The 16537-nt window shown below is 42.8% G+C and overlaps 1 protein-coding gene across 1 annotated transcript in view; it reads left to right on the forward strand.

The window, feature by feature from the left end:
• Positions 1-16537, forward strand: part of USP34 (ubiquitin specific peptidase 34) — a 1009100-nt gene that overhangs the window by 969412 nt on the left and 23151 nt on the right. The window contains exons 75-77 of the mRNA XM_029593702.1: positions 4708-4787; positions 15233-15373; positions 15463-15606. Of these exons, the coding sequence (XP_029449562.1) occupies positions 4708-4787; positions 15233-15373; positions 15463-15606 (365 nt within the window). The remainder of the gene's footprint in view (positions 1-4707; positions 4788-15232; positions 15374-15462; positions 15607-16537) is intronic.

Genomic DNA, 16537 nt, shown 5'->3' on the forward strand with positions numbered 1-16537 from the left:
TTCCGTATAGGGCTCCATTACTGATGTCACCCATATGTGAGGACTACATCCTGCTGTCCTGGGATAACACCTATTACAAGGTAAGCAATTTTGCTGTACTTGCACAGATGAATAGATAAGGTCATGGAACCCAATGATGTACACACCACAATACCAAAAGAGCTCAAAAATATATATCATCTGTGCCCCTTGCAATTCTGTTCAATTTGTCCTTGACGATGAGGAGGTTCCAAGTGGCTGGGGGAATGTGAGATTTACTCCTGCTACCCAAAATGAAATGGAGGTGGGAAAATACGATCTGTACTTCAAAAAGACTTTTGAGGCTGCTCCTCAGAGCAATGCTTCTCAACCTTTTTTATTCATGGCACACTTTCAAATTTGTTTAATCCTCGTAGCACACCAAACCAAATTTTGCACAATTCTCCCCCCCCCCCCCCCCCCGTCTTTCCACCAGTTGTTGGATCACCTTTTTGTGCTATGGAGTGGTGCAAAAAAGGGGTCAAAAAGCGTCAAAGGCCACAATAGCGCATTGGTTGAAGGAGGTTATCGGTTCCGCTTATATCTGTTGCGGTTGTCCAGTCCCGGAGGGGTTAAGGACTCAATTCTACTCGGTCCCAGGGCAGAGTGCCAATTGGTTTCAGCACAAGAGATTTGTAGGGCAGCTACATGGAAGTCTACATACCTTTGCCAGACACTACCGATTGGACATCTGGGTTCCAGATTTTTATTTATTTAAGTTTTTTATATACCAACATTCAAGACAAAAGTCCCATCATGCTGGTTCACATGAAACAGGAGTGCAAAATAAACTTAAACTTGAACAATAGTGCGGAAAAGCAGTTACATGTAACAAGGAAAAATAGAACTTGGAGTGAGAAGGAAAAAGGAAAGGAAAACCAGCTAATTACATATAATTACATTGTAAGAGGTAGCTAATAGTGATATTGATGGTGATGTGTGTTGATTGTTAGGAGTTAAATAATATTGGAGTTAGGAAAAGCCTGCATGGCGATTTTGGTAAAAGTGTGCTTCAAGCGGGACTCTCACAGTCCCATCCTGGTTAGGGAAGCTTTGGTATATCCCAGGAGGCTGGACTGATCTGGGTACGTACAGGGAAAGGAAAATTGGTTCTTACCTGCTAATTTTCATTCCTGTAGTTACACAGATCAGTCCAGAGTCATGCCCAATGAGAAAGAGGAGTTTTTGGAGAGTCTGCTTGATCTCTTTACTATTAAGATTCTGAAGATTTTTGAAAAATTCTGAAGTATGGTGCTGGTTTCTCATTAGTCTTTACAAGAAAGGTTCCAAATTTGGTTATAATTCTCAGTTATGAGGTTTCCTCTTTGCTTGTTCTGGGGAATATTATAGAGTTGTTTTAATAAGTAGTTTTGTTAAATATTTTATGCTTGGGTACTAAGTGATATTGGGGAGCTGCGGGTGGCACACCGGGTTGAGGGGCGGTACCTGAGAAGCTTTCTCTGTCTCCCTCTGCTGGAGGGGAGGCAGAACCCAGGAGTCTGAACTGATCTCTAGTACTACAGGAAAGAAAATTAGCAGGTAAGAACCAGTTTCCCTTTTGTGTGGCTCTTGAGGACAGGAGTTAGCCACCACTCTACTAGCCAGATTATTAGTGGAATTGGATTTAAAAGTATATATACACACCAGTGACATATAGATTCTTGTTCTCTTGGATCAGGAAAAAGCTCAGTCCTTGACTAAACTGAAATTAGATCTAGAAATGATTGCGAACTTTTTTTTTTTTTTTTAAAGTAAGATGGCTTTAAATGTTCAGAAAAATTAACTCTTGAGAGATTACATAGATTTAGCTCCCATCTCCATTGAGATTGAATTGAATAAGATAGCATCCAAAATAGTGAAGACTATAGGGGTAAAGTTGAATACTTAGTTTAATGGGATCTCTTGGGTCTCTCAGTGGTAATGAAAAAAATGCTTTTTTAAAATTGAGGTTGGTTATAAACCACCCTTTTTTAGATTGCACATCATTTTGCACAGTAGTTGAAGTTTTAATAATGGTGCAGTTAGATTATTGTAATTGTCTAAACATGGGCCTGCTAGAGAAGCTCTTGTATAGATTACAAGTTAAGGGTTGTTTTAAATGCTCTAGGACAATGGTTCTCAAGCCACTCCTTTGGATACACACAACCAGTCAGGATATCTACAAGTAATATGTAAAAGAGAGATTTGCCTGCACTGCCTCTACTGTATGCACATCTATCTCAAACATACTCATTGTGGATATCCTGCAACCTTGAATGACTAGCTGTATCCCGAGGAATAGGTTGAGAACCCCTGCTCCAGGATGACCCCAATTTTGAGATCCTTACGTTGGCTTCCAATTCAAGCCCACATTCAATTCAGATTATTATATTTCACATTTCAAGTATTGAGGGGACATGGCCCACTTAGTATGTCCCATTACAACAGTTACGTTCTTGTCATGAGGCATTACTAACTTTTTCCTTTAAGAAAGAGATACGGAAAAACGTTTGAGGACTAAGGCTTTTTCTGTGGTGGCTTCTTTGTAGAGTAGGCTTCCACTTGCACTCATGTTAGAGCAGAACTAGCTCACTTTCAGGAAGAGGATTAAAATGAGTATTTTTCCTTGGAAAGCTTCTTGAAGCTGCAGTTTTTGAAAGAGCTGAAGAGATTTTATCATTGGGAATGGACGATGTTTGGATTTAACAGCTGTAGGGGATGTGTGGTAGCAAGGTTTATGGCTGACTTGCTTGGCTTCAGTTTTGTTTGTTTTAACTTTTACTTTGCTTAAATGTTCAAGTTTTATTATTATGATACATGAGATAGGAGGAGATGTCCTTTTTTGGATTACAGGTTGAAAGACAGGAAACAAGAGGAGGATTAAATGGTCAATTTTCTCAATGGAAAAGGGTAAACAGTGGAGTGCCTCAGGGATCTGTACTTGGACCGGTGCTTTTCAATATATTTATAAATGATCTGGAAAGGAATACAAGTGAGGTTATCAAATTTGCGGATGATACAAAATTATTCAGAGTAGTTAAATCACAAGAGGATTGTGATACATTACAGGAGTACCTTGCAAAACTGGAAGATTGGGCATCCAAATGGCAGATGAAATTTAATGTGGACAAGTGCAAGGTGTTGCATATAGGGAAAAATAACCCTTGCTGTAGTTACATGATGTTAGGTTCCATATTAAGAGCTACCACCCAGGAATCATAGTGGATAATACCTTGAAATCATCAGCTTAGTATGTTGCAGCAGTCAAAAAAGCAAACAGAATGTTAGGAATTATTAGGAAGGGAATGGTTAATAAAACGGAAAATGTCAATGCCTCTGTATTGCTCCATGGTGAGACCACACATCGAATACTGTATACAATTCTGGTCGCCGCATCTCAAAAAAGATGTAGTTGCGATAGAGAAAGTACAGAGAAGGGCAACCAAAATGATAAAGGGAATGGAACAGCTCCCCTATGAGGAAAGGCTGAAGAAGTTGGGGCTGTTCAGCTTGAGAAGAGATGGCTGAGGGGGGGTTTGATAGAGGTCTTTAAGATCATGAGAGGTCTTAAACGAGTAGATATGAATTGGTTATTTACACTTTCAGATAATAGAAGGACCAGAGGGCATTCCATGAAATTAGCAAGTAGCACATTTAAGATTAATCGGAGAAAATTCTTTTTCACTCAATGCACAATTAAGCTCTGGAATTTGTTGCCAGAGAACGTGGTTAGTGCAGTTAATGTAGCTGGGTTCAAAAAAGGTTTGGATAAGTTCTTGCAGGAGAAGTCCATTAACTGCTATTAATCAAGTTTACTTAGCTAATAGCCACTGCTATTACGGCATCATTAGCATGAGATCTTCTTGGTGTTTGGGTACTTGCCAGGAACTTGTGACTTGGTTTGGCCTCTGTTGGAAACAGGATGCTGGGCTTATTGGGTCTGACCCAGCATGGCAATTTCTAATATTCTAATATATGTTGGCTTAACAGTCAAATAATGTAAAACCGCATAGAATGACCAATTTGAATTGGGATTACGGTATAAAAATCAAATAAATAAATATTGCTCTTCTATAGACCATGATCTGTAGTTGCAGGAAGGAAAGTTCAGCAGAAACATAAGGCTCACTTTTTTATTGAAAGGGTGATAGGTGCCTAGAACAGCTTAACGGCAAAGGTAGTGGCAATCAAAATTGGCAAAATGTAAACGTGAATATCTGCAAAAAGGAGGAGAATTGTAACAAGCAGCAAAAAAGGAAATCTTCAGACTAAAGCAGTTCAGAATTGGCTATGGCCTGGACACAATGATACCAACATGTATTAGCATTTGAGTTCCATTTGAGTACTGATCTATTAAGAACACCTATATACTATTTTACATAATTTTTTAGGACTAGTGTTTTATTAGCTTAAGCAGAGAAATCAGGGGAATTAACTATATTTTCTCTCTGCTCATTCCTGCCTTATGATTGGCTAAAGGTCTTCATTAAAATCTATTAAAAAAAACAAAACAAAATCTTTTTTTCCTTATTGATGGTTACCCTTTATCATTAGCAATCTTTTGAAAAGAGAACAGATAGCCAATTAGTCATATTCATCAAACCTATATTAGGAATTATATATTGCGAAGATTCTGGAAAATGTGTTTTTCAAAGTGAAATTCCCAGCTTTTTATTGTGTTTCTAGTGAGGTGTATGTTTTTTTTTTCAGGTGTGCTAATTGCTTATGAAGGGTTGGCTCTTCATCTTGCATTGTTTCCCAAACTTTGGACTGAGCTTTGCCAGACTCAGGTAAACATGCATTTTAATGTAATTACATTGGTTATTTACATTTACCAGCAGAGAGAACAGTAATCCCAAGAGGTTATGGATATGCTTTCTGTTGGACATGTGAAGGTGCTGCCAAGAGTAACCCACAAAAGAGTTGTTGATTTTCTGTACCAAGTGAAACACAAAGGTTAGATTAGCCATGTATTAAGATTGCTTTTAGCAATTTATAGTTAAATGATCTATTGTACTTCCAAACAGCAACAGAAATGGGCTTTCCTGTTCGTACCCCAGATCAATCCACAAGTGGTTTTGCATCCCTACCAGCAGATGAGGGCAGAGAACAAATCTTAAGAGGTACTGCTACATATCCGAGAGTGCTACCTGCAGTCCCTCAGTATTTCATTTCTCTATCTCTAGCAGATGTCAGAGGTGCAAACCTGCAGTCATATGTTTTTGATTTAAAAAAAAACAAAAAACAGAAGAGAAAGAAAACAAGATTCCTGGAAGGCTCCCAAGGTGTTAGGTTCCTTCCTGGGCCATCCCTTGGGTAGAGCAGGGCGAGCAAGGGGTTGGTGATCCCTGAGCTTGCTCAGCCCATATTTGTCCAGGGTTGGGGGGGGGGGAGGGGGAGCCAAGGGTCCTGGTTCCCTCACCTCCAGTGTCTGCTCCCTCCTGGCATCCAGAAGCAGGAAAGTAGCCCTTGTGCCTTTGGAAAAAAGAAAAAGAGAGACAGTGAAAGGGAGCTTGAGAAGCGCTAATCAGCCAGGCTGCCGGGAGACAGGGCCAGGTGAGTGACAACAGTAACCTCCTGATTGCCAAGCTGGGTGCTCGCTCGGCATCGAGAACACGCCACTATCAGTGTTTTCTCAGCAGCAGGAGCTATTTTTAGGCCTGACCGCGATTCAGGCCGATGCCTGCTCAGCGCAGGAAAAGTTGCTGCGGCTGCAGTTTAAAGGGGGTTCGCTTCAATGCAACTGCGATTAGCGCAGAGTGTGCCTCGGGAGGGGCTGGGACCTCCACGGGAGCCTCAAGGAGTGGTTGGAGCACGAGGTTGGCTGAGTTGGTGCTGCAGGCCCTGGAGGGGTCTGATGAACCGGCAGCCATTTTGAAGGCACATGGCAGGAGCCAAGAGGCTGTTTCTGAGCCTCCGGACTCCCCTCCCCTGCTATTCCTCGATTTAAGTCCTGCTGGTGGCAGGGAAGGGACGATGGGCAGGATCGGTCCTCTTCAGATTCAGAGTAATCTTCAGCGGATTTTGTCTTGCTTCTTCATAAGGCCTATTTGGCAAAGAAAGAGGCAGAATCCAGGCAGCCGCTTCCCACAAAGCCCCCTGTGGCTAAGAAGCCTCGGGGGGGGGGGGGGGGGCGAGAAAGCTGGCGGGCTCTGGAGGAATCCTTCATCTCCTTGGGCTGGGATGGTCCACGTCTGATGATGAGGAAACGTCGGAGTCGGATGTGCCCGATCAGTGGCAGGGTGGTCCATTGGACCGACAAGGACCTGCTCAGGAGTTTAGTGGATCCTATGCAGGATGTAGACAACGTCCTCATCGCAGAAGGTGACGACCCTCGGGTGGTCCGGTTGTTGCGCAGGGGGGAACTAGGTCTGCTGATTCCCTAGGTATTGGAGGAGTTGGGGGATTAGGGTCATTTAGGAAGATTCAGACAATGAGGGGGTGAACCAGGTCCTAGAGGGGCTGCGGGGACCTCCTACAGCTTTTCCTTTGCCAGGGAGGTGAAAAAGTTGGTGGATCGGGAATGGGAGTCTCCCGAAGCAGGACTGAAGGTAGCTAGGGTGATGGTTGAGTTATATCCCTTGCCAAAGCAAACCTTGGAGTCTTGGAAGATTCCTAAGTTGGATGCCGCGGTGTCCACAGTGACCAAGAAGACAGCCATCCTGGTGGCAGGTTCGGCCGCTCTAAACTATATCCAGGATCGGAAGCTGGAAATTTTGTTGAAGAGGCTGTTTGAGGTTTCGGCCTTGAGCATTTGGGCTGTGGTCTGTCTGAGTTTGATTTAGAGTGCTTACTTTTGCTGGGTGCAGAATGCACACGAGAAGGTGCTAGGGATGACTGCAGAGTCCGCTTAGGCTGCTCGTTTGGAGGCGGGTGTGGTCTAGGTAGTGGATGCCCGTCACGACATGATTCGGACTTCTGCCAGGAATATGGTCTCTGTGGTGGTGGCATGGAGGCTGTTGTGGTTGCGAAATTGGTCAGCAGATGTGTGTTCTAAAGCCCAGCTGTCTAACCTCCCCTTCAAGGGAAAGTTGCTGTTCAGAGAGGATCTAGAGCAACTCATGAAGCAGTTGGGGGAGACAAAGGGCAGTAAGTTACCCAAGGACAAGAAATCCACCAAGAAGTTCTTCCCCCGAGTGCTCGTTTTCAAGATGCAAGAAGATTTTACATGAGCAGATCCTCCTTGTCTACGGCGCAAAAGTAGGGATCGGGCAGGCAGCAATCCTTTCAGCCGCAGTGTAGACCTCCTCGGGTTGATGGTTCCCAGGGGAGAGGAGGAAATAAAATTGACCAATGAAGGTGGGCTGGTCCACTTCTCTCTGGAGGCGGTCAGGGGGAGGCTGTCCCTCTTTTACAAGGAGTGGACCAGGATCACGTCAGACCAGTGGGTGCTGGAGGTTGTAAAAGATGGATATGCTTTAGAATTTTCTCGGCCACTCAGGGATGCCTTTGTGGTCTCCCACTGCATCTCCCATTCCAAGTGGGAGGTAGTGTGGGTTACTTTGCAATATCTTTGTCTCCTATGAGCCATTGTTCCGGTACCCCTTCAGGAAAAGGGAAAAGAAGGTACTCGGTGTATTTTGTGGGGACGTTTTGGCCCATTCTCAATCTTCAAAACATCAGTGCTGACCTCAGGGTGCCCTGTTTTCAGATGGAAATGTTGTGGACAGTGATAGCAGCAGTGCGCAAAGGGGAGTTTCTGGCCTCATTGGATTTGACGGAGGCCTATCTCTATATGCCCATAAGGGACGATCACCAGAGGTTCCTGAGATTCATGGTTCTCTGAGAGCATTTTCAGTTTCAAGCCCTTCCCTTTGGGTTGGTGACAGCGCTGCGCATGTTCACAAAGGTGATGGTGGTAATGGCAGCTGTACTCAAGAGGGAAGGGATACTGGTGCATCCATATCTGGACAATTGGCTCATCAGGACGAAGTTGGAAGCGGAGTTTCATCATTCAGTTCGCCGGGTCATGCAGCTTCTGGACTTGTTGGGCTGGGCAAAGAGCTATTTGGACAGTACCAGTCTTTGGAATATCTGGGGGCTCGGTTCGATACCCAGATAGGGAAGGTATTTCTGACCTTGGAGAAAGTGGTAAAGTTGCAGAGTCAGATGCTCAGTCTTCTGTGGTTTTTGGTTCCTAGAGTCTGGGACTATTTGCAGATGCTGGGTTCTATGGCTTCTACGCTGGAGTTAGTTCCATGGGCCTTTGCTCATATGAGACCCCTGCAGAGGGCTCTTTTATCCCAGTGGAATCCACTTTCAAAGGAATTTCAGCTTCCTTTACCACTTCAGGGGGATGCCAGATCCAGTCTGTCTCGTGGTGGTTGTCTTGGAGCAATCTGGAGAGAGGAATGGACCTGGAGGTACATGACTTGGGTAGGGGTGACCACAGACGCCAGCCTCAGAGGTTGGGGGGGTGGTTTGTCATTTGTCAAGAAAGATCAGTCCATGGGCTATGGTCATCAGAAGAGGTGTCCTGGTCCATCAGTGGTTTGGAGACCAGAGCAGTTCACAAAACCTTGCTTGCCTTTCTTCCGCTCATTCAAAGGAGATCAGTGCGAGTGTTCTCTGACAATGTGACGATGGTGGCATACATCAATCATCAAGGCGCGGTACAAAGAGTCATCTGGTGGTGCAGGAGGCGCAAGACCTGTTTGGGTGGAAAACCATCTAGCAAGAATAGCGGCATCGCACATGGGCGGGGTAGACAACGTGCAAGCAAACTATCTCAGCAGGCAGCGGCTAGATCCTAGGGAGTGGGAGTTGTCTGCAGAGGTCTTTGCCCTGATTCAGGGCAGATGAGGCAAGCTGAATTTGGACCTCATGGCGGTTCCAGGGAATGTTAAAGCGGCCCGATTTTTCAGTCACAGGAGAGAGGCCGACTCCGAGGGCATCAACATCCTCGTTCAGCTGTGGCCAATAGGGCTGTTGCTGTACGTGTTTCCCCTATGATATCTCATAGGGAGAGTGTTTCATCACATCGAGCTTCATCTGGGCAGAATGATTCTGGTGGCACCCAAGTGGCCACACCGGCCGTGGTTTGCAGACCTGGTTTATCTAGCGGTAGACGGACCCATGCATTTAGCACATCTGTCAGGTATGTTGCAACAGGGACCCATATTTTCAGATCGGGCGGTTTCACTTATGTCTAGTGACTTTTGAGAGGAAGCGATTCCTCATGAAAGATTTCTCGGAATCTGTGATTACTACCTTGCTGCAAGTGTGAAGGACCTCTCAATCTCTGGCTTATGTCCAAGTTTGGAGAGTATTTGAAAAGTGGTACTTGCAGAATAGTTTACAACCGTTAAGGGTGGAGTTTTATCCTTTTGCAAAGTGTCTATCCAAGGGCTTGGCCTGTAATTCCCTCTGGGTTCAGGTGGCAGCCTTAGGGTCTTTTCTAGGTAGGGTACAGGGAAGGATGTTGGCGACTCATCCGGATGTGGTGTGTTTCCTGAAAGGGGCAAAACATCTGCATCCTCCGGTCTGGAAGGTATGTCTAGCCTGGAACCTTAACCTGGTGCTTAGAGTTCTGTGTGATCCTTGAAGGATCTAACCTTGAAGTCTGTTTTCTTAGTGGCTTTCTGTTCATCCAGAAGGATATCTGAGCTACAGGCGCTTTTGTGTAGAGATCCTTTTTTGAGGATTTTGGAGGATGGGGTGTTGTATGCGGTACCTTTCTTTTTGCCTAAAGTGGTTTCATCCTTTCATTTTAACCAGACTGTTCAGCTTCTGGCCTTTCCGAATTTTGTCTCCAACCGATCCAGTGGCAAAGGAGTTGCATCTCTTGGATGTGCGATGAGTGCTCTTGTGGTATCTCAAGATGACAAATACCTTTCGGAGGTCAAATCATCTTTTTGTCCTTTTTAGTGGAGCAAAGAAGGGAAATAAAGTTTACAAGGGTACGATCTCAAGATGGCTGAAAGAGGCTATAAATTCAGCTTCCATATTGTGATGAAGGGCAGCCGGCTTTTAAGCAGGAAAACCCGGGCTGGATCAACACTGGGAGAACACGGAGCTGAGTTAGGCAGCAGAGGGCGCCGGGGAGCAGAAAAAAGACTACAATTCCCAAGCTCTTAGAGGCACAGCTCTGCCAGTGGGGGAGAGAGCAGGATGATTCTGCAGCTGAGCTAAGCACTGCTGGCTCCCACACACCTCAGCCCATGATTATAAAGCAGGAGGGCGTGCCCGAATGGTTCGACTGGTCACAAAAGCTGAGCTCCTTTGAGGAGGAGGAGGAGGAGGAAATGGAGACAGAAGTCCCTACTATGGAAACCTCTGATTCAGAGATGGAAACTGCATAAATAGCACTATTTAAAGAGGATTTCTGGGGCCTTTGGTGGGACTATTGCTATTTTGTATTGTTTTGTTTGTTGTCAAAGGAATGGGAAGACCATGACCTGCTGCACAACTGAGGGGAGTTGGGGTGTGTTGTGCAACTCCCAGGCAGGGCGGTTGCGGCTAGCTGAGAAGCCAAGCTGCTGTTTTGTTTCTGTGTCCCTGCAAAAGGGAAGTGTTTGGAAACCCACAGGGCGTTTTTGTAGTGGGAATTGAAAAAGAACTGCTTTCTTGCTAATACAGACTCTTGTGCAAAGACTGTATTTTTGTATTGCTTTGAGAGAGGTTGCTACTGGCACATTTCTAAAGTGTGCACAAGCGCTGCTGGGGCAGCAGAGGCCTAGGGTGAGGCCAGAGGACTTTAGAGGTGGTGGAGTGTTACCGAGGGGACCTGAGGCCAGAAAGTAAATTTTAGTATACCAGGGGAGGGATTATTTTTAAAATGGTTCTGTATATAAATGGGTATGTCCTCGACCCTTTCATGGTTATTGATGAGGGGAAGATGTGGGAATAGGTTCTTAATGTGGCTCTTGTGGCTATTTCATCCATTGAAGCCTCTAGGAAAGATGTTAAATTTGGGCTTTTTTCACTCAGAATATCAATACCTCCTTCGGGTTCTATTACTTCTCTCCTAAAATTGGATACATAATACATTTTTTATATCAAGATATCGTTAGAAATATGTAGTATCTCATAAACATATTTTTTAAATAGTTCTTGAGGAGATAATAATCTCGTATATGGAAAGTTTAAAAAATGCAAGTTCTTATTACGCAATAAATTTTCCATACTCTCTATGTTCTTATATAGTATCATAGTGTCTTTTATAAAGGTAGTCCCTGTTGTCTGTAAAGACGTTATTTGTGAGCCCATCACTGAATTAGAGGCTTCAACTTGATCTATTCTTTTACTAAGATCTTCCATTTTCCCGTTAACTTCTGCTGAAAAGACGGTGGATTGAGTTATGGATTGGAAAACCATCCTTTCCACTTTTGTGATGGCTTTCCAAACATCTACTAGGGAGATGTTATCAGGCACCAGAATCTCCTCTGAAGTCTGCTCTAGAGACTTTTGTCCATTTTTCTTAGTTGTTGTTCCCTCCCTCAATTCAGGGGTATTCAAAACACCCCTTCATGTTCGGGAGTATCGTTGGATTTCTGGTCGTGGGCGGGACTCGCAGTAGCCCCCGATGAGAAGGAAATTTCTTGAGCTACTTCCTTAGAGGTCTGGCTCCGGACAATATGGGTATCCATTGGGCCCTTCAACTCTTTACCCAATGGTGTCGATGTGGAGACCTTGATTTTCCTCTTTTTACCCATCAGTTAATACAGCTGGAAAGATCTTTAAAAATTCCCCCAGGGGTGCGCGGCTTCAGCCGCACGCCGGCAGCTGCGCGCTGCTGTGCGTCTCCTTATATCAGCACAGCGAAGCGTCTGATGTTAATGACGTCAAGGGGGGGAGGGGAGACGATGTTCCGCTCACCAAGACGTGCACAGTCCCAGCTGCCCTTCCTCCTCTCTCCAGGTAGGCTCCCCTTTTTGTTTTTTTTTAATTGAAACACATTCAGGATAAACTGTATTAAAAAAAAACCCCAAGCAAGACCATGTTTAAACTAACCAATTGCAACAAGCAATAGAGAAATATAACAAGTGCAGAACACATACTCAGTTGTAAAAAGAAAAAGATGAAATGAATAGGACAGTGTGCATTCAAGCAACAGAGTATCAAAATAAAGCATATACATGGAATAAAATAAAGATAATGTACAGAAAATATAATAAGTAATCAGCAATGACTGTACAATCTGCATACTTGAGGAAAGGAGAATAAATTGAAGAAATAAGAGATTTATCATTCATTTGATGTGTAAAGCACTCCATAATCAAGATATATCAGATATATTAGTGTGTCAGTATGACAGGTTGGGAGGATGTATACACTTTCCATTTGGAGGCAACCCTGAATTTTATATGTTGTATATCTATGTGATATACAGGTTTATGTTATATATGTATATGATGTATATGTTATATTTGCTTTCTTTATTTGATTGCTATGTTGTAAGTCGTCCTGGATCCTTTTTTTGGAGGAGGGTGACATATAAATAGAAATTGAATTAAATTGAGTTTAGCAGCTAAAAGAGATAATACATTAAGCAATTCTTAGACATAATAATGGGCTTAATCACTGGTCTGTCTTGTTTTAGGTGTTAGTTATTGAATTAGTTATTCATTTCAGATGGTTGGTTTTTGGCTTTTAAAGGAAACCTCCAAAAGACCGGCTACTTTGCTACCAAACAGGCCGATTCAGTAAAGTCCGCGGGATAGCGGGCGAACGCACAGGCCACTCGCCTGTGCGCGCGATACAGTATTTAAATTAGGCCCGGCAGTAGAAACAGACAAAAGGAGGTGCTAGGGACACTAGTGCGTCCCTAGCACCTCCTTTTGGCCCGGAGCTGCGGCTGTCAACGGGTTTGACAGCCGACGCTCAATTTTGCCAGCGTCGGTTCTCGAGCCCGCTGACAGCCACAGGCTTGGAAACCGGACGCCGGAAAATTGAGCGTCCGGTTTTCAACCCGACAGCTGCCGGCCGACTTCAAATTTTTTTTTTCTTTTTTACATTTTTTAGCCTTCGGGACCTCCAACTTAATATTGCCATGATATTAAGTTGGAGGGTGCACAGAAAAGCAGTTTTTACTGCTTTTCTGTGCAATTTCCCAGTGCCCGAAGAAATTAGCGCTAATTTCTGAAAGTAAAATGTGCGGCTTGGCTGCACATTTTACTTACTGAATTGCGCATGAATACCTAATAGGGCCATCAACATGCATTTGCATGTTGAGGACGCTATTAGGTTCGGCGGGTTAGATGCGCGTTTTCCGCCCCTTACTGAATAAGAGGTAAGGGAAAACGCGCGTCCAATCAAGGGTTAACAGTGCGCTCTGTCGGAGCGCACTTTACTGTATCAGCCTGAAAGAAAGCTAATCTTTGAGATTCATCTAAGCAATTTTGCTGTGTTAATTGCTAGGTCATTTTCTCCATTTTCAATGAACTTTAACAGATGTCCATCTAAAAATGTGAACATATGCAATACCTGTTATATTTTCCTGAGTACGAATGTTCTGTGGCCCATGACGTTTTTTAATTTGGGGAGGAGGGGATGGGGAATCTGGTGCTATATTCCCACATGTTTTTAATTCTTTTGGGGGTGTAGAGGAATGGTTGAAGATCAGGCCTGCTGGCCAAGAGTTTGGGGGGGGGGGGGGGATTTGGCTATATACTTAATATAGCTGCTTAAATTCTGAGTTAAATTTGCCCAGATATCTTTGGCTAGATATATTCAGTGCCACAGTTATACAGACAACTTCAGCCAAGTATAGTCAGCAGGAGATTTGTCCCACTGAATATTTGTGACAAGTTAACCAGCTAATATTAGCAAAATAACTTTTCCACTCCCCACCTTACTGGGGAGAAGGATAGCGAAAATGATAAAGGGGATGGAATGATTCCCCTATAAGAAAAGGAGAAGAGATGGCTGAAGGGAGATATGTTAGAAGTCTATAAAATGAGTGGAGTGGAAAGAGGTAAATATTAATTGGTTGTTTACTCTTTCAAAAATTACAAAGACTAGGGGACATGAAGTTACTAGGTGATACAATTAAGACAAATAGGATTTTAAAAAATTAATCAATGTATAATTAAACTCTGGAATTCATTGCCAGAGAATGTGACAAAAACTGTTGAAGAAAAGTCCATAGACAATTATTAAGGTGGACTTGGTAGAAACCACTGCATATCCCTGGGATAAGCTGTATGGAATCTATCAATCTTTTGGGATCCTGTTAGGTACTTGTGACGTGGATTGGCCACTGTTGGAAACAGAATACTGAGCTAGATGGACATTTGGTCTGACCCAGTATGGCAAAACTTATGATCTTATCTGACCACTGTACTCCCGTGTTATTCAATCTCCACTGGTTACCCATCTGTTGGCAGATACAATATAAACTGCTTACATAACCTACTCCATACAAAAACTGCTGGCTTTCCTCCACTCTACACCTATATACCCAGTCTCGTGTTCTAAGATGACAGAATCAGATGTTACTCCAAATACCATCTCCTACATCCACTAGGTTAGTCATCACTCGAGAAAGATCCTTTTCCATTGCTGGCCCCATCATTTGGAACACTCTTCCTGCACACATCCGTCTCATAACCAACACTAAGGAATTCAGAAAGGTTCTAAAAACCCATCTTTTCAAAAGTTCATTCCCCGATTAAGGTGTTTCTACCAACTTCTCTTCTCTCATTGTATTTTACTTCTCCTCCTTCCCCCCTTTTCTGTCTCCTTCGTTAATCTCCCAGGTTTGTCCCCTCAGTTATTTTTATCAGAAATTTTTAGTTTAATTTTATTTTACCTTATGTTATTTTAATTTGTATGTTACTATTTATTTTATGTACGTTTCATTGTAAACCGCCCTGAACTTTTGGAGGGCACATTATGTAAGTACTTTTAAATAAATACATAAATAAAAATACTGAATAAGGACCTTATAAATGTTCACATTTTTAGCAGGGTAGAATTTCCCCAGGGTATGTGCTATGGAGCTGTGATTCTAGAATGTACTTCTTAATAAACACCTGCTAAGAAACTAATTTTAAAGGTATATTAACATTTTCCTGCATTTTAATAAATTTAGTAAATTCTCAATTTAAATGAATCAAGGCTAGAGAAGGTAAAAATTTCATGATGGTCTTCAGTAGTGTAGTCAACTATTTATCTTGACCACATTTATTAGTTCCTGCTAGTTCTTTGAAATCTTGTTATAAATCATTTTTATTTTACTGAATATTTTAAACTTTAATTGTAAGAATTTTACAATTGTTTCTTCCTTGTTCAGTCATCCATGTCAAAGAACTGCAGTCAGCTGTTATGTGAAGATCCAGTTTTTGCTGAGTATATTAAGTGTATTCTAATGGATGAAAGAACATTTATCAATAATAATGTTGTATATACCTTCTTGACACACTTTCTGCAAAAGGTATGTTGTTTTTTTTACTTCAAAAACTTCTTTGAAATAATGAAATTAATAATCCTGGTCTTCTATAAGTTTATAATTTATTCTCGCAGGTTCAAAGTCAGGTATTTTCAGAAGCAAATTGTGCCAACTTGATCAATACCCTGATTTCAAATCTCATAAATCAGTATCAAAGCCTAGAGTCAGATTTCACGAACAGAGTTGAACTCTCCAAGACAAGCACTACATTAAATGGGGTAAGTTCCATCTATCTGTCTCAGTTTTCAAAGTATTTGGCACTGGGGCTCTTATTACTTTATTTCCCTCTGCAAGAAGGAAAAAGAAAAATGAAAAAAAAAAGAAAAAGAATTGCTTCAAAGTGTATCTAGAGAAAAAACAGCAAATCAAAAAAATAATGATGAGAATACAAATAAGTGCTATGAAAAAGAAATATGCTGAAACCATTCTAAACGCATTTTTACAAGCAATTGAAATGTATGTTTGGTTGCACACTGATTCATTTAGTAATAGCACAGATGCATGTTCACTAAGGCATTTTGGAGCCTAGGTGGTGTCAATTTAGCATTCCAGAGCTTTGTATCAAACATAAATTATTAAAACCTGAGTGGAACTTATTTATACCTCATAGAAAACATTGATATGTACTGCTATAGCAAGTAGTCATTTGTATCAAGTTCTCACCTTGCCCATATCATTTTGTATCCCTCCCACCTCTACCCCAAGCTCCAGGGAAGAAACGGGACAGTTTCTTCCTCCTACATGGGATACACTATCTTTTTTCTCATCTTTGTATGTGGGCCTCCTCTTTTGCCTTTAGTCACAGCTTCTTTCCTTATAAGCTCTTCCCCCTTCTTTATGCGCTCACTTGTCTTCCTTCCCCGCCTTTGCTCTGTCTCCTACTATCTGCAATCTGAAAAAAAAATGGAGTCAGCACCACACTGGCAGAAAACCTGCCCTAAGTCTGGCCTCTAGGTATCATTGTTAAGCGATAGCCGTAACTCTCTCCCAGTATGAACATTGCCTGCATGGCTTTCTCTGAATCTGCAGGCCTAGAGAGCAGAACTCTGGCCTGGAAACTGTCATGGATGTGAGACCTTGGGCAAACCTGCTAGCCCACTTCAACAGTCGGTGGACTCGCTTTCACTGGAACTGGATCTGGAGCTTTAC

This window comes from Rhinatrema bivittatum, chromosome 3 (genome assembly GCF_901001135.1).
Source record: "Rhinatrema bivittatum chromosome 3, aRhiBiv1.1, whole genome shotgun sequence".
Lineage (NCBI taxonomy): Eukaryota > Metazoa > Chordata > Amphibia > Gymnophiona > Rhinatrematidae > Rhinatrema > Rhinatrema bivittatum.